The following is a 19484-nucleotide window of genomic DNA, read 5'->3' as shown; positions in this document are numbered from 1 at the left end:
TTCTTCCAGTTAATATCACGACTGCCATCACAAACGCCCCTCCACCAGAAGGAGTTTATAGCCCTTTCAATTTCTTTGATAAGCTCCCTAGGAAGAAGAAAGAGGCTCATGGCATGCAATGGGGTTGCTTGAATGACATTCTTGAGAAACACCTCCATCCTGGCTCTAGAGAGGAACCTGTTGGTCCATCCCTTCATCCTCTTAAGTATGCGGTCCTTAATAAAATTAAGTATACTTCTTTTGTTTCGGCCAATAACTGAGGGTATGCCAAAATAATTTCCTTCAGTCCCTTTCGTAGTGAGCTGTAGAATATTTTTTATCAGAAGCTTCAACTCATTGTTAACATTTGTGTTGAAGGAAACATCAAACTTCTCAAAGTTAATAATTTGGCCTGAGGCCCTCCCATAACTGTCCAGAACTTCCTTTAGAGTTGTGGCCTCTTACTGGTTTGCCTTAATGAAAAAGTAACTGTCATCCGCGAAGAATATGTGAGATATCTTTGGGGTTTCTTTAGCAACCACAATGCCATGTAATACTCCCCTAGACTCTAAGTTCCTGATCATAGCACTTAAGCCTTCAGCTAACCAGATGAAAAGATATGGGGAAAGTGGGTCCCCTTGTCGGAGGCCCTTGTGCGGAATAATAAGACCAACTTCCTTGCTATCCTGAAGCACACTATTGGTGACCGTAGAAACACATTGCATAACCAGGTTGACCCAATTGTCAGCAAAGCTCAATTTGAGCAGCAAGGCTTTAAGAAGAGGCCATTCCACTCTATCATAAGCTTTTGAGATATCCACCTTGACTGCTGCAAATCCGTCCTTCCCTTGAGTCTTCCGCTTCAGAAAGTGCTAAGTCTTAAAGGCCAACATGATGTTTTCAGTTATTAGCCTTTGAGGAACAAAAGCATATTGGTTTTCGGACACCAAGGAGTTAAGTAGAGGTTTGAGGCGGTTTGCAATCACCATGGATATAATTTTATACGTGACGTTGCAAAGCGCAATCGGCCTTAAGTCACTCATCCTCCCAGGATTGTTCTTTGGGATGAGAACGATATGAGTCTGGTTGATTCCCATTGGCAGAGTGCCAGTCACCATGACAGAATTACAAAGATGCACAAGATCGTTCCCTAAGATGTCCCAATATCCTTGAAAAACCCGGGTTATAGCCACCAGGCCTTGGGGATTTGTCCAGCTGCATGCTAAAGACCGCAAGTTTGACCTCTTCAAAACATCCACGACGAAGCAGAGTTGAGTTCTAGTTGGAAGATATCTTAAGACTTAGAAAATTGGTAACTAGTTCAGTCTCCCCTGGGCTGCTAGCAAATATGTTTTGGAAGTACGAAGAGATGAAACTGTGTAGTTCTGGACCCTTATGCCTCCAATTTCCACTATCGTCCTGAAGATTCTGAATACTATTGGTCTTTCTTCTCCCCCACACAACGTTGTGAAAAAACTTTGTATTTGCGTCCCCTTCTTTGTACCAAGATACTTTTGCTCTCTGCTTCCAGAAATCACTCTACTACTTCAAGGTGGCTAAAAAATTTCGTTGCGCTTCCCTGAAAGCCTAGATTGTAACACCCCTAATTTTAAGCATATTTTAAAACATTTCAACTTAAATGATAATGCAATTCTAACCATAATGATTTAAATAACGCGGAAGCTAAAGTAAACAGTAACAGGGTGTTATGTCACAACTAAGCTACATACTTAGATGCACAGGCCAAAACATCTATCCAACTCAAACATTAAGAGTACTCAGTGCCTAAACAGTCCCGGCTCATAGGCCAAACCAACTAAGCTAAGAGAGGGAAGTAAAGCTAGTCTATCAAGGACTTCAACTAGCGCGCTCGGAGTCAAACTACTCTGTACTTGAAAAACATTAAGGTGTAGCAACCGTTAGCGAAAATGCTAAGTAACCCACTCCAACGCGTTAAGTACCATATAATATATTTTATAAGAAAATCACTTTTGAGACTTAGGAATACATAAATATAGTCTTAGCAACACTAGCTTTAAAACAGAAGATAGAAGGATCATTTGACTCATCAAGAGATTCACTCAATCATACCGACCAACAACGGTTTAACAATGGAATCAATACAAGAAGACAATGATACAGATTCGAGGATAATCAATGATAAGGTATTCAATAAACAATCATCAAATGTCACATATTAAGAAATGCTCATAAGCAACGAATTTCAAGAATCATTATCAATGATCAAGTTTCACGTTCCAACCTTATACCAAGTTTCAACCTTTACACCGCTCCATCCTTATATCAGTTCCAACATGTACTGTAACAACCCAAAATTTCATTTTATAAATCCAGTATTAAGAAATACAAAAGTAGCTTTTTCACTCCATTAAAATTTTTTGCGATCAATCGGTGTTTGAATAAAATAATTTTGTCACTTTTTAAAATTAATTCGACACCAAAGAAATGAATTCCATTCGAAAATCACTAAGTTTTCGGGTACTTCACGTACCAAGACTTAAATCAAGAATTTTATCTGAGTGAGACCGGGAGAATTCAAAAGGGAATTTTGAACAAGTGTTCATCCTTATAACTTTTGGGAAAATTCACTTTCAACCCCAAAGTAATAAAAGATAACATTTCTAGCCTATGGTTCATGTTACATGGTGGACCACAAGACATCCCAAATCCCTTATAGAATCATCTTTTAGCTTGGGAAATTACCCCTCTGCCCTCAACCAATCATTGTGAATCATCCTAGGGTTTTGAACCCTATATAAACCCTCTTATTTCATCTCATTTTCCTGATCTCATTCTTTGCCACTTCCTCATATTTTTGTCTGCCAAGAACAAGAAGAGGGACAACAACCTAGTAAGCTTGTCCATCCTTCATTCTAGCCTCTTTTTTCTTCTAGTTTTCTTTAGTCTTTGAGGTTCTAGGCTAAGGATAGAAGGTGTGTTTGGGAAGCGTAGGTGGTGAAGGAGGCTCAAGCTAGGTCAAGAGGAAGAAGAGATTCAAGCAAGAAGACTAGACTACAAGAGGTATAACCCCATGATTCCTCTTTAAATTTGGCTCTGTGAAGCCTAGTTTTGAGTAGAAATGAGTAGAAACTATGAGCTTTTGATGTGTTTATGCTTAGAAGTGATTTGGCATGTGTTTGTGAGTTGTTGAGATTGTTTTGGACTTGTTTGGATGAGATTTTGCAGGAGAAATGCCATCTGGTGCACAACACAGTGTGCACCAGATCAGAGTGGCGACCCTAGCCGCGGCCCATCAGAAGGGCCGCCGGCTACAGCTGTGGTAGCACAGGACTAGGGCACGGCCCTAGAGGAGGGCCGTGGCCTAATCCCGGCGCTTCAACGGGGCTCCAGGGGCGGACCATGAAGAGTCCCGCCCCAGGTCCCTGAGTATTGTCTGTGAAGGATTTTTGTGCAGTGGTCGGGCCCTTGTGGCTCAACTACGTGTCGTTTCAGACCGAGTGTTATGGGCCCTTGTGGCTCAGCTCTTCAGGATTGTCTTGACGCACGTTTTGGCTTTGATTTCGTTGAATTTGGATTAAAAACAAGTATGTTAAGAAGGATTTTGTGAAGAATTGCTACACAGTGAATAATGCTAGTTTACTGTGTATGAAGAATTATTTGATTATTGTGATCTGATGATATTTTATTGAGTAAAGAAGCATGATCCTTTGAGAATATGATTTATTATGAAAGTATGATTAAATTGTATTATTTGATCAATGAGAATAGAAGCATATTTGTTGAGTGAAATGTATAGAAATTGCTATGTTGCAAACCGAGCATGATGTTATATTCTTGAATACTTCATGTTGGTTTATACATGATTTAGAAGCATGTTATAGAGCATTTTGACATTTCACATGAGTCATATTTCAAAAATGCATAAGGGGCCAACGTGAGTCCAAGAATACTTTCAAAAACCATAAGCATGTGGTATATCATTCTTTGATGCATTGAGAAGTAATAGAATTGTTGCATCCATGAGATTGATGCATGAGCGATATATTTATGTATTATCTATATCAGTGAGGTTTTGGAGGATACCGTTTGGACTGTGTTCCTCTCGGGAGATATTTATGGACATTGCGATCCCAGTTTATGTAACGCGGCGTATTCCCACGTTACGAGGTTGGAAACTTCCCGCCAGGCTTGGAATCCTGGTTAGGGGGTGTGCACACTAATAGTTCGATACCTGATTTCACAGAGTTTGAACCACGAGATTGGTTCCGTAGACGGTAGGAGATATTGGGTCGGAATTATGCCGTTCCCGATGGGGTAAGTCACACTTTTGTGAAACCCTAAGATGTCTACGAGCATAAGAGAAAGAAAGAGAGTCAACAGAGACTCGATCAAGAAAGAGAGTCAATAGAGACTCAAGTATGAGAGTCAATAAAGACTCGAGAGAAAGAAAGAGAGTTAAGAGAGACTCGAGAAAGTAACAAAGAGACCTCCACAGAAAGTACTCTAATTTATAAATGAGTGTATGATTATATTATTGAACTAGATTGCATATGAGTATGATTATATTATTGCACTAGATTGCATAAGAGTATGATTAGATTGTTGCACGAGATTGCATAAGAGTATGATTATATTGTTGCACGAGATTGCATAAGAGTATGATTACACTGTTGCACTAGATTGCATAAGAGTATGATTATATTGTTACACTAGATTGCATAAGAGAATGATTATATTGTTGCACTAGATTGCATAAGAGTATGATTATATAATTGCACGAGATTGCACATGAGTATGAATATATTATTGCATTAGATTGCATAAGATGTATGATCACAATGTTATACGTGATTGCATGCGAATGGAGCATCGTCAGAGATTGCATAACGAGAAGTTTGACTTAAGATATTCCTTTGAGCATGATTATCATGTTGTATTAGAAGCTCTACTTATCAAGTTAGGTGGTAAGAATGTGAAAGCATGTAAATACCTGTGGTATAGTCTTTTAACATGATCCTATCTGTAAGCATAAATTGCTTGATAAGCTATTTGAGAAGTCTATATGTTGATGAATATACGTGATCAGTCTTATACATATATAAGCATGCCAGCTGATATTATAGGGTGCAAGCATTTAGAAAGAATGTGGTAATTCTTAAGATGAGTTGAGATTAGCTTATTGCTATAAAGATATCAATTGTTTTCAAAGTATATGCTAGAATTCTTTACAGGGTTGAATGTGTACTTATTAGCTTCGTGCTAACGAGTGTTTTTCCTGTTTGTCTATGTGTTGCTTGCAAAACCCCTTTCAGGTGGGCCCAGCAGTGAGAAGAGATCGAGTTAGATTAGTCCCGTAGTTTGAGATGTCTAAACTCTCGTTTTATTTATGATCATGTTATGGATTTAGACTGATGACTTTATGTTTGAGGATTGATGTAGACTGTGTTGGGGTGACGTTTTTCCCCTTACTTTTCCAGTATTTATTTCTAGTACCCATACTTAATCTTATTTGTAGTTTTACCCCTTTTAACCTGTGCAATCACCAAAGAATGGTGATTGTGGCGGTGACACTCCCACTACTTATCTTCTAGTTTTCCGCTGCATAGTTTATGTTAATGACTGTTTAGAGATGTAATTAAGAGTTAGAAAAGTGGGGTGTTACATGTACCTCCAGGCCACCTTGTACACCAGTCCAACCTTATTCCTCCGGAGACTATGCTCCCACCTGCTTTACCGCCTGCTTGCCGCCAGCTTTTTTCATTCATAATATGATCATTTACTGCCAATCATTTGAGCAAAGCTCATTACCGCCAACTTTTATACACATAGTCACATAATCATTGACATAGATAATCAAGGCTCATTCATAGCCTAATCAAAGAACAATCATGGTAAGGTACAACATTTGTACGAGTTCACAAAGATAGATTCAATTGAAGAACTCAAGAAATGATACGAAGGAAACATTCCAAGGTAATGCCACAATAACGAAAGGCTTCCAAATCAAAGGACCACAACGATTGGTAACACAAGTCACCAATCCTCATCAAGATTAGGCAAGATCAATACGAGGAAAGCACATACTCGTACCAACGAACAACGTAGCTAGCATGCAATTCAATCAAGATAATCATAAAGCTCATACGAACATCATAAACTTCACATCAATCCAACGAATCACAAAGTTGGATCATAAACACGATTCAAGACTCACAAGTCCTACCACGGGTACTTAAGACATCGTTCTAGACTTACGAAACATCAATCAAGACACACAAGTTCACAACGGGTCAACAAAATGGAGGCCAAAATACAATGTACCAGTGGGCGGTACGGTGGGTGGCAGACCACCTGCTACACTACCCGTCATTGTACCAACGGGTGGTACTACGGGTGGTTTACCACCCGTGGACCCCCCCGCCACCTTCACCCTTCTACCAGCGGGTGGCACACTGCCCGCCGGTCTACCCGCGGGTACCGAACCTGAGAGAGAAAAACCACTTCGGGAAAATTGTCGAAATGCTCAAGTTCAAGTCCAAAACACCTCAAAACTCATACCCATCAACAAAGGAACTTGAACACATAGAATAGCTCAAAGAATAGCATCAAAGAACCCTAAATACATGCTCTAACATGGCATAATCACAAGAATATGCACAAAACCACTCAATAGCATCAAGAATGTCAAGAAATCATCAATAGCAAGTGAAAAATAGATTTTGTAGGACATGGGTTACCTCGGCAAGTTGACCTTGACGGGCTTCTCAGTGACAAGCTTCTCGGCAAGCATAAACGGGGTGTCGATCGTGATATCCTCCTCATTCTCTTCGTCAACCTGAAACCCCGTCTCTTTAGGGTCATAGATGGAAAGAACAACGTAATCCATCTCCATGAGCATTGTTCATTGCTGGACGAAGCCATCGCAGGTACAAGGGTACAAAGTATCAACTTTTTTGTGTGAAAATGCAAAGTATCGTACTGAGTCATTGTCGATGTGAAGAGATAATAATATTATGTGGGTGATGTTTACGAGTGGTATGAGAATCATGAGACAGCCCAGAGGTAGGTGAGACGCCATTAAAAGCCGTCATTAAAGACTATGGGTGAAATGAGAATCATAGGACAACATAGGGGTAGATGTAAACCATTAAAAAACCACCATTAATGGCCATCATAAAAGTAGAGAAAGGCAGACGAGATAAAAAACAAACAAAGGAACGGGGGAAGCAAACTTGTCAACGAGGACAAGATGGAGAAACCCTACACAAGGAGGGAGAGTTTTTTTTTTTTTTTTTTTTTTTTTTTTTTTTTTTTTTTTTGTTTTTGACAATACTATGTTCAAGTGTGTAACTGTGTACAAGATTTGATAAAGTTTTAATACTATTGAGATAAATTACTTGGTTAGGGAATGTGAAATTCTACTATTTATACACAATACATATTTTGTACTCTAACAATAACCAAATAGGGGAGAGGGGGTGATTTGACATTGCATGAATATGATTTTACAATTCAGCCCGGATACCCACAATCTTGTGTGCTTTACCCTATTCCTTGGACTGATGTGTGTTATAACCGTTGATTAGTCTTATTCTTAATAATTTGAATTAAAAAGGTCTTGACTCTTTCAAAATGACAGATAAGTGAATAAATGATATTTAATCATGGCAATCTATCGAGATAATTTAGCTAGATATTATAATCTCAGTAGGATACACTACCTTTGGTAAGAAACAAAAAATGCTAACCATTTCCTATAATCAATGATTAGTGAGTAAAAAATATGTATTAATATCTAGTAGAATTATTGTTCATGTTTGAGTGATAAATATAAGATACCACGACTCCTACCGAAATTATGCTATTGCCGACGGCCGAAACAAGTAGCAGGTGAGCTAAAAAACTTGCCGTTAGACTGAAAAATTTGAAAAGAAAAAAAGAAAAAAACGTTACTGGAAAAAACATAAAATGAAAAGGGAGTGGACGGCTGAGATTCCAACGTGGACCGCAACACTAGCCGTAGGATTCATCCGAAGATGTCCGACCTTTAAAGCATAGGGTTTGAATTCCCATGTCCGCTCTTTTACATTTGAAATTGTCGAACCGTTCCCCTTTAACATTATTTTCTTCACTCTCTCTCTCTCTGCACGCATTTTCTCTCTCTACATTCGCAGATCTCTTCTCTCTGGTTTTAGATTGCTGACGGGATCTGTGTGAGAGAGCGCCGGTTCTCTTTGGCCTTCGGCCATTTTCCCCTATCCGATGCTGATGATTGCGACCGCGCTCCCTTCGGTGAGTAATTACATTTCTTTTTCTAGTTTTATTTATTTTTTTGGGTGAATTTTGGGGCAAATTTGCTGTTTTCGTGTTTAGTTGGAGTTTAATTTGCTCTTCCGTAGTTCAGCTGGTCATTTGTTTCATTATTTCCCGAGAAATTACTTCAATTTTCCTCGCTAATAGTTGTATACGGTGTTGCTGAACTGATCCAATCGGCCCCGCAGGTATCTGTTCTCGGATTATAGACATGCTTATAATGCATTGGGGAAGAAATTCTATAGAGTATTGCCAATTTGTGGGTATTGGAGTATGCAGATTTTCCTTTTCGTCTAACAACCATGGAAAGTGATAGAACGAGCGCCACACCTACAGATGGCGTCAGCAATAGTTTACAAAGAGTTCGACATCTGCACGGGTAATTTTGTGAAGTAAATAGAAGATTGATTTTTTATTTTTAAAATTTTTGTTTTAGGTTTCATCATCTGGATTTCTGATATTACATTCTGCATAGGTTATCCACTCTTAATCCATTAGGGCATTACTTTCTACATAGGCTATCTACCCTTTGTGAGGGCTCAATGCCCTTAATCTGTTTTATTAATTTAAAGTGCAATTTGAAATCCATATAGAGCTTTATTTTGCATTGCAGTATGCCAGTATCAATAGTTATGCTCTTCATCAATAGTTATGCTGTTTTCATTTTTTATTGAAATGTCAGTAGTTTTGTTTTTTTTTTTTTTATTTTTCTTTTCTTTGAATGTGATTCCATTGCTTGTTAATTGTGTTATTGTATAAAATTGTCAAGATTTTTCTTAAAGTTCAACTTTTCTACCACTTTCTTCATCCATCCTTGAGCTTTATTGAAGTATTGAACTGATGAAAGTTTCCTCACCCATCAATCTTTTCAATGTATTTCCAGAAAATTATCCTCTCCTTTTGTCACTGCTATGAATTTTTGCTTCAAATTAGATAACTAACCTGTAGCATTTTTCACTACTGTGATACCATTAGTCCATGACATTTTGATAATGTTTATAGGAGAACAAGTGGGCCTACAAGACGTTCAACAAAGGGTCAATGGACACCTGAAGAGGTATGGATTCATTTTATCAAAATTTTATAGAAATATAAAGAATGGTATAAGATTGCATTTTTTTTATAAAACCAATGAAGTAGGCATGTGCTTCAGATAAGGTGCTTGTGCTTCAGATAAGGTGCATATGCTTCAAAGTGTTTATTACTGTGTTTTATATTGCTGTTACTATATTTGGGGAGGGGTCTGTTATTGGGTATAATTATGCTTGTAAAGTGAGAACATTAAGCTGTCTCATTACTGCTACTATAAATACTCAACAATTGTAAGAGAGCACCGCTTGCAGTTTCATTACTGCTTTTCAGTGGGGTTACTTGATACAGCATCAATTTTTGCCATCTAAACTACAGAATTCAGAAATCGATCTTTTCCATTGCTTTATTTTTTTGATAACATGAAAGCATATGTTTGCAATATGTCATCGTTAATCCTAATTTGTGTTTCACTTTTTATTTGAAAAGAGTTGTACCTATTGGTCGATGTGGACCTTATGGTCCACATCCAGAATCCACTCTTCCCTGCAAAAGTATACCCTAAAAAGCTCTAGAATGTGTATAATATTCTTTCTTTCTAAGGAGAAATCACTCTGTTTAATAATGAGATAAGTGATTTTGGAGATGAGGCATTCTTAAGATCTGTTGGTGATTATGGTCCATGTATGTGAGAGTACAGTACTTTTTTTCCAGTATGTGATTTTCACATGTTTATGACACAAAGGTTGCCCTAATTCAGTATGCAGGCTTACTGATTATGTTTCCTGTCATTGTGTAGTACTCCATACCATATTTTATTATATAGAAGTTTATGTATTTCTGCTAACATAAATTTCTTATTGTTACAGGATGAAATTTTGCGCAAGGCTGTTCAACGATTTAAAGGAAAAAACTGGAAAAAGATAGGTATTCCCTTCACTTGCATATTGATAATATTCTTTGTCTTTACCTCTCTGTTAAGCCTACCACTGCCACGAAGCCTACATAAATGGCAGGAGTGTTCATTGCTAAGTGGATGGTGTGAAATTGTTTTCTTTTGTAGCTTGTGTTTTTGGGCAGCTCTGTATGGTGAGTGTAGCTGTAATCCATAACATCATGATTAACTTTCACTAAGCTTAAGCTTTAGTGTTAACTAACTGATGCCTCATTTTGGGAGACTTTACTTTACCCATGTATCATTGTTCCTATGATCCACTGTAGTAATTTATGATATGACACCAAGTCTACCTTTAATATAATAGGATACAATACATGATGCTAGGATCTTTTCATTGCCAACATTTTATTTTTAGGTACTCATAAATTTGTACCTAAGTAAAATGAGATGTGTGTCCTCTCAATAATCATTAAAATGACTTTGACGGATGCTGCAGGATTTGTGCAGTAATGGTTGCTTTTGTTTTATTTTTTAGTTAGCTAGCATTTTAAATGGTATATTGACATAAATTTCACTGCCTGAAATTTCTTCGATCAGAATCATAATATGGGTGATTATTTTGAGCTTATATCAGTATGCATTTAGTTAGACTCAATATGTGAAGCTAATTGATTCTAGGCCTTTATGGGCACTAATTTATCCAATTCCATACTAAGTTACTAACCACAGTAAGACTTGTTGCTTCATTACAATAGCGGGGAAAGTATCTGGGACACCTAACCAAAGTATGGCAGCATATGGCTAATTTACTTTTAACTAGATTTATATATTAAAACTCTTAGATCTACAATATTAATTGATATTTTGGACTGAGAAGAGATAGTAAATTGTTCAATATCCTTGATGCAGCGGAATGTTTCAAAGACAGAACAGATGTGCAGTGTTTACACAGGTGGCAGAAAGTTCTCAACCCAGAACTTGTCAAAGGTCCCTGGTCTAAAGAGGTCATGTTCTATCCATAGCTCCCCTGGAATTTGTAACCTATTTAATATTTCACATTTGGGCATTGGCATTCTGAACTTTTTTTTGTATGGTCATTACTAAGCTAGTCAAGTTTTTACATATTCAGGAGGATGAAATAATAATTGAATTAGTTAACAAATATGGCCCAAAGAAGTGGTCCACCATTGCACAACATTTACCGGGGCGGATAGGAAAGCAATGTCGTGAAAGGTAAACTTTACAGAACTGTTTTTCTATCTGATTGGTGATTCCCAGAGTTCTCTCATATTGTTAAACTAATGCCCATGGATAGAAATTGACTCTTGTTCCTTTGAAGTATATATCTGTTTTCAAAGGCATTAAACTTTTTGTTTTGGTTGGTCAAGAATAATTTTTAATTTTTAGAGCATAATGTATATGCAAATAGATAATACACATCATTACATTTTTGAGTTCTGGTGTGGCCATTGGCAGTTGAGTTGAATAATCTGATAGAAGTAAATTATGTTTGGACACTTATTCCTTTTTTTTTTTTTTTTGAAGGTGGCACAACCATCTTAATCCTTCAATAAACAAAGAAGCTTGGACACAAGAAGAGGAATTAGCTCTCATTCGTGCTCATCAAATTTATGGAAACAAATGGGCAGAGTTGACGAAGTTTTTGCCTGGAAGGTAGTATACTAGTACATAAGTTGAGGAGAGATCTTACTTTCCACTATTGATGTTTTCTTTTGTGGTTGCTTTATTTTGATCTTTTTGTGTTTATTTATTTTCAGGACAGACAATGCAATTAAAAATCACTGGAATAGCTCAGTGAAAAAGAAATTGGATTCATATTTGGCATCAGGTTTGCTTTCACAATTCCCAGCTTTACCTAATATCAACAGTTCCAACCAGATATTGCCTACCACTTCTTCAAAGTTCCAGCAAAGCAGTGAAGATAGAAGTGTTTGCAGAGAGGGAAAGGAAGTGGATGAAGTTTCAGAATGCAGTCAAGGTTCAGCTCTGGTTGGCTGTTCTCAATCTACAAGTGATATGGGCAACACATTTGTACATACAAGAGAAGAGAGGGGTGTAAAGGATGAATCAAGTCATGAGAAGGATCCAAGCCTCAGTTCAGCAACTTGTTCCAAAAATTTTAATACATTTCACGAAGTTGCTTGTTCTATGCCAGAAATACCTAATGATTTGAATGATACATCCCAATTCATTGAGCAAACTATTGCGCATGAAATTGGAGCTTCCATAACAAGAGATGGCCACCTCAATCCAGATGATATACCCAATATGTCTGCTCTGGATTTGATGCAGGTTCAAGCAGGATTCTTCATGCAATTTTTAAATAGCTGTGACAGTCATGGAGTCCCCCCACTGCAAACTGCTATGGATTTGGGTACTATTAGTCACATGGGAAGTATAGCTGTGGGTTCAGGTAATCAGGATGATATGTTTAACTTGGAGGATGGCCATTGTGGGATTATATACACTGGACCAGAAAATCACCAATGCTTTCCCTCCGGCAATGGTATTAGGGGTGTTGAGGAATCTGCAGATTCAGTGATTTTGCAACCATCAAACTATCAGATCCCTGAAGCTGGCATGTTGGCTCCTCAATCTTGCAATGCTATAAGTTCAGACAATTCTGGGCCTTCCTCCTATCAAGCCTTTTCTGTTCCCATTATGTTTGGTGTTGATTCAGACCAACTCATTAATCCCATTGAAAATCCAAGGCAGGAGATCATTACATGTGGTGATTTTGTATACGCAAGTGAGCCTGGTAGTTCTACTTGTGGTAATGGAATGGATGGTCAAGGAGTTTCTACTTGTAACAGAATGGATGGTCTAGGCCTGAAAGACCAAATTGATCAGTACATTCAGGAAAATGAATCTGTTAAACTAGTGCCTGTGAATGATTTTGGGCCAGTTCAACCAGATAGTGTTCAAACATGTTCTGTCAATGAACAAAACATTGTGAAAGATGAAAAAAGGGATCCAGGAACATTGTGCTATGAACCTCCTCGATTTCCAAGCTTGGATGTTCCATTCTTTAGCTGTGATCTTATACAATCTGGTACAGATATGCAGCAAGAGTACAGTCCCCTTGGTATCCGCCAGTTGATGATGTCTTCTATGAACTGTCTTACTCCATTTAGATTGTGGGATTCGCCATCTAGAGACAGTAGTCCAGATGCTGTCCTGAAAAGTGCTGCCAAAACTTTCACTTGTACACCTTCTATATTGAAGAAACGGCATCGTGATTTGGTCTCACCTTTGTCAGAAAAGAGAAGTGAAAAGAAGCTTGAAAGTGATAACAAGCACGAGTTCTCTGATTTGGCAAGGAACTTCTCTCGATTGGAGGTCATAGTTGATGATGCTGGAAATGAGAAAGCAACAAGGTCATCTCCATTGCCAAACCAAGAATTTATATCTGAAGCATCCATTGAAGACAAAGAAAATCTTAATCCTGAATTTGAAGGCACCACAAAGGAAGGCATGGAAGGTACACGGTTTTCAGGAAGAAGAGATTTGGGGAGAGAGAGTAATAAAGGTGGTGCAGATGACGCCATACATGTGAGTTCATTTTCAATTTCTTTTCATTCTTTTCATGAAATACAAGTGAATGCTTGAAGATGCAAATATTTTCATTCAATTATGTCCTCTAGAAGTGGAATGAGGTAGTTTCCTGGCTTATAGGCTTCTCACTCATTTTCAAAAACTCTAGGAAGAAAGCATTTTTCAAGTATCAAAATTGAAATGGTCAAGGATTTTTTTTGATGATTTATCTTATGCTCATAATATAAATTCTTTGTATACACTATACAGTAATTGGTATGTTAAATATTCACTTATTTATTTAATTTACCTTATTTCTTTTCATCAGGTGAAACGGACAGTTGGTGTTCTAGTTGAACGTGGAAAAGATGACCCCTTGTTCTTTTCTCCTGATCGTTTCGGATCTAAGAGTGATAGAGCAGTGACTCAAACAACTAAAGCTCTTGGAAACTCATGTTTGAACAGATTGGAAACAGCACCGAACCAAGGGACTGTTTCATCTTCATCTGAGGCCCCGTGTTTATCTGTTTGCTCTCCTCGTATATGTGCAATAAAAGAGGGAAATAACTTAGTTGTAGCAACATCTGTACAATCTGTTCCTGCATCAGAGAATGCAGGTGAAGGTTCTGGAAATGGAGTTGGTCTTGACAATAACATAAGCATGTAAGATGAAGATTCATGCTATTCTACTTTCTAATCTATTATTTTGCTCATATGCTCCCATGATGTTGTCCACACTTTGGTGCTTAGCTGGTCCACAGCAGCATCTTAGTTCTCCATATGATTGTTTCTTATGGTTGGCTCACATGATGTTGTTGTTTATAGATTTGGGGAGACTCCTTTCAGAAGAAGCATGGAATCTCCATCAGCGTGGAAATCTCCCTGGTTCATCAATTCTTTTCTGTCCAGCCCGAGAGTCGACACAGAAATCACATTGGAGGTATGCTGACATGCAATATTTACCTTCTGAACTGTCTGTGATTATACCCTTAAATGAGACTAAGGTTTTCCATTTTGCAGGATTTTGGTTTCCTTTTCAGCCCAGGTGACAGAAGCTATGACGCTATTGGGTTAATGAAGCAACTAAGCGAGCAGACTGCAGCTACATTTGCAGATGCCCAGGAGGTCTTGGGAGGCGAAACCCCTGAAAGTATACTCAGGGGAAGATGTTCCAAAAACCTGAAAGCTGATGAAAATACATCCCAGTTCACCTCAAATGTTTTGGTATGTCTGATTCTTGTATTGAAATAGTTTATCTTCACTGTTAACGCTTTAGCTACACAACCAAGAACCCAATCAAAATGGTTAAGAATACAAACTTGTAACCACAAGTTCACGAGTTCGAATCCCAGTCCTCTTGGTTTGAACCGGTCAGTTATGGGCAACCTAGTCTGATTTACCTCCTTGTGGTCTTTTGTTGCCGGCTAGGGTCACAAGGCGGGGTTTACCTAGTGCATACCCTCGGGTATTGGTTGCGGGTTTCCCCGTCACCCAAAAAGAATAACAAAACTGGATAAATTCCATAGAAACTCAAAACATTGAGGCTGTAACAATGACACACTCATTTGCAAACACATATGTGATTACAACAGCTTCTTGCATTGCATTCTTTACATTAATGTTCTGGATATCGGTTGTTGCAGACTGAGCGGCGCATGCTAGATTTCAGTGAATGCGGGACGCCAGGTAAAAAAGCAGAAAGCGGGAAATTCCCTGGTGGTAGCAGCAGTTCAATTTCAAGCCCATCATCCTACTTGTTGAAAGAATGCAGGTAGCTAGAAGGACCCTCTGCTGTAACATATGTGCGTTAGTATAAAAGATTCAGTATACTTGTGAGTATGTAGCCGCATGAAGTTCATTTATCGACTGGCTGTCAATTGTCAAACCTCAAGAATATGGATTTGATTATAATTCATTATCTAAAGACAACTTTTGCTTCCTGTAATACTTGGTTTGCCTCAATTCCTCACAACACTCTAAAACCAAAACCGTTCAACACAAAATTGACCAACACTACAAGGACAAGGGCTATTTATAAATTATAATACGGCTTTATCTAAGCCAATAACCAATTGCAACCTGGCTGAAACTGTCCACATAACATTATAATGTACATTTAGTATACTAAAAATGTACTTTTTGTTATGGTCCACATAACACTATGTGGACCATGGTCCACATTACACAGTGTGTCACACAATAATTTGCCCTTTGTTAGGCGCCTACAATTGGCCTAGCCTGGCTTGTAACATTTTCAAAAGCGTGTTTAATTTCAAAAGTCTGTTTAATATATATGCCATTAAAAATACTTCAAAGTAATTATGCTGTGGACACGTGCCCACCTTGCAAGGTGGGCACAGTTCAACAACACCGTTCTAATTAAAAAAAGAAAATTTTTATTTTTCACTTGCGTTAACGGCGTTTCTTTTTTCGCAATCGCAAAATTTAGAAATTATGAATCTACAGTACTAGGTTTGTGAACATGTGATGGAGCTATATGTTCATAATTTTATAAATATATGTTCATAATTATAGAGACATATGTTCATAATTTTTGATGTTCATATATCCAATTGTTGAACTTTGTATTCACAAATAGAACACAGAACTATATGTTCAAAATTTGATAACTATAAAGTTTAGAAATTATGAATCTACAGTACATAAATTATGAATCTACGGTACAGATATTATGAATTTGCAGTATAAAAATTATGAATCTACTACATAGAAATTATAAATCTATTATATTTAAATTATGAATCTACAATTTAGAAATTATGAATCTACAGTATAAAAATTATGAATGTACAACTGTGCCCACCTTGCGAGCATAACGCTCTTACATGTTAAGTCTTTTTAAAAACTTTAATAAGTATTTCTAAATAATTTAAGAAATATACTTAATAAAAAACTAATATATAACTAAATAAGTATATAACCACAATGCAAACATAATTACATTAAAACATAAAATAAAATACAAGTCACGATTTCAACATGCTTGTTAACTTGTTTATGAATAAATTCAATGGTATTATTGATTGTCATCCTATATAATATCATAAATAGTTAACGATCAACTCACATAATTAAGCACAACACTTCATTTAAACAATAAGAACACTTATAGTAGGATTAGCAGCAATGTTTATAATTGAGTCAGAATTTAGAATGGAATTTTGGAGGTGGAGGGTATCGTTTCGTTTGTATGTTGGTCTTGTTTTGCTTTCATGTTTGCATTTGATTAATTCTATGTCAGACTGTCAAGTTAGTTTTATTCGCAGAGATGCCAATCGGGTAGCTCATGCTCTGGCTAAAGATGTAATGCGATTTTTGCACGCTCAGTCTGGAGGGATGTTCCTCCACCGTTTATTGACATTTCCTTGATTTAATGCAATCTACATATTTTGGCTTTCAAAACACACACACACACACACACACATATAGATCAGGTGAAGACCTATACTTAGGTGAGGACGTGAGGACTAATCCAGATCATCCATTTGGAGTGATCTAAAGGCAATGATAAAACATAAAAGGATTGCACAACAAAATGAGATGGATGCACACCAATCACACTATGAATGCAACATAATGAGCACGAATGCACAACAAATTGATTAGCCAACAGTTCCACTTAAAAGAGGTGCTTACAATTCAGCAAGAGATTAGTCATTGTGTCCGAGGATGTAAACACTGGGTACACCAAAAAAATTATCGATGAATTTTAAAAAAAAAAAAAAAAAAAATAGTATAATGGATGTTACTATAGCCTACGTTTATGCATTTGTAGCTACTAATTACGTTACATTTTTTTTTTCTTTGAAAAACTAATTAAGTTACATAGTTGAAGTGTGATTTTGATTTAAAAATGGAAAAGAAAACTGTGAAGCAAAATTTCATTACTAGTCTTAACTAGTATTTTCACCCGTGCGATGTATCAGAATGGAGTTGTTATAATATTTTAAGAATATTTAGATCGATATACAATTATATAAATTATAACGTCGAATATTATATAATGCAATTGAAGAATTGATTTGTATCGACTATATTTTCTAATGTTATTATTGCTTGAATTCGAGCAAATAATTGCTCAATTAATAACTTTAGAGATTTTATATATCAGCAGTGTTTATGATTTGTAATTTTGTATTAAGTGGCAAATTTGCTCGTTGTCTAGCAACTCGGTTATATAATCATTTGCTATCCTAATTTATTTGTATGGAAGATATATTTTATGTGTAGATATATATACCAATTTTGTTATCTTCGCATAAAAAGAAAACATAATATCACTAGTTGGAATTGCACATTATTGAAAACCTCTTTTTAGACGATATTCGTAGTAGCAAAAGAATCTTGTTCATCATCGTCTAGAGCTAACATCTTCAGGCCATCAGAATAGGTGACTCCGGAAAAAGCGACATACAATTGACCATTGCCCATTGCATTACTATTTTCTATGAGAAATCAATGAGCCCGGATCCATATATATATATCCCATATAATACATATATTATACTATAGTTAATCCGTTTTTCTTTTTAAATAGTTAATCATGGAGCATTTAGAATTTTGAGTCAAATAGTAATATTCATTTCCTTTTACCATAATTTATGTGCCATTTTTAACCATAATCAATTATTTTTTTTAATAAATATCAATTAGTTAATTATTAACAACCAATTTTTTTTTTTTAATATTTCCAGTCAATTATTAATAATAATTTTTTTCTAATTTATCTCACCAACGATCCGAGGTTGAAGCATCGTTGACGTTGAATCTAAAGGATCTACTGCTGGATAGATACCTTTGGCAGCTAAACCTCTTGATAGTACGGTAGTCGCATCTAAATGTGCAAATGTCGTAGCAGGAGCAGGATCGGTCAAATCATCTGCAGGTACATAAACTGCTTGAATCGAGGTTATGGAACCTTCTTTGGTGGAAGTAATTCTTTCTTGTAAAGAACCCATTTCGTACTATTGTCAATCCTTTTCCGTTTCGAAATAGTTAATCGGGATCATTTTTAATTTCCAGCCAATTATTAATATTCATTTCCTTTTTCAATTGCATAATTTCTGTGCCATTCTTTTTATCTCAGTCAATTATTATTTTGTTACTACATATCAATAAATTAATTATTAATAATAGATTTTTTTTTAATATTTCCAGTCAATTATTATTAACAAATTCATTTTCCAATTTATCTAAACTATTGTTTGGGCGGTCTGGTCATTTCCTTTTTTATTTGAATCAATTTGTGATCATTTTTAATTTTTAATCAAGTATTTATATTCATTTTTTTTTCTAATTGGCCTAATTTTTGTGTCATTTTTATTCTCCGTAAATTATTTTTTTAATACATATTAATTAGTTAATTATTAATAACAGATTTATTTTTAATATTTTCAGTCAATTATTAATAACAAATACTTTTTCCAATTTACCTATACTATAGTTTATTCATTTCATTTTCGAAATAGTTAATATGAATTTTTAATTTTCAGACAATTATTAATATTCATTTTCTTTTTGAATTGGCATAATTTCCATGTCATTTTTATTCTCAATCAATTATTTTTTAATACATATCAATTATTTAATTATTATTAACAGATTTTGTTTTTAATATTTTTAGTCAAATATTAATAATAAATTCCTTTTCTAATTTGCACATACTATTATTTTGGCGATCTGGCCATTTCCTTTTTCATTTCGTTTA

At 36.2% G+C, this 19484-nt stretch overlaps 1 protein-coding gene across 1 annotated transcript; it reads left to right on the top strand.

The window, feature by feature from the left end:
• The first annotated feature begins 8072 nt into the window (after positions 1-8072).
• On the top strand, positions 8073-15701 carry LOC109190984 (myb-related protein 3R-1). Its single transcript, XM_019341587.1, has 12 exons — positions 8073-8253; positions 8463-8653; positions 9277-9331; positions 10173-10230; positions 11111-11205; positions 11331-11434; positions 11747-11875; positions 11980-13774; positions 14085-14419; positions 14582-14696; positions 14777-14980; positions 15400-15701. Exons 2-12 carry the CDS (start codon positions 8577-8579, stop codon positions 15529-15531), a joined length of 3099 nt encoding a protein of 1032 aa, XP_019197132.1. The 5' UTR covers positions 8073-8253; positions 8463-8576; the 3' UTR covers positions 15532-15701.
• Positions 15702-19484: the final 3783 nt, after the last annotated feature.

The sequence above is a fragment of the Ipomoea nil genome, unplaced genomic scaffold (genome assembly GCF_001879475.1).
Source record: "Ipomoea nil cultivar Tokyo-kokei standard unplaced genomic scaffold, Asagao_1.1 scaffold1596, whole genome shotgun sequence".
Classification (NCBI taxonomy): domain Eukaryota; kingdom Viridiplantae; phylum Streptophyta; class Magnoliopsida; order Solanales; family Convolvulaceae; genus Ipomoea; species Ipomoea nil.
Note: the sequence above shows the minus strand (reverse complement) of the source record. Positions and strands in the feature narration are given on the sequence as shown.

Coding starts and splice junctions, on each gene's coding strand:
- LOC109190984 (XM_019341587.1), top strand. CDS start 8,577: ATGGAAAGTGATAGAACGAGCGCCACACCTACAGATGGCGTCAGCAAT. Junction 10,231..11,110: donor AAAAAACTGGAAAAAGATAG/GTATTCCCTTCA, acceptor TCCTTGATGCAG/CGGAATGTTTCAAAGACAGA. Junction 11,876..11,979: donor ACGAAGTTTTTGCCTGGAAG/GTAGTATACTAG, acceptor ATTTATTTTCAG/GACAGACAATGCAATTAAAA.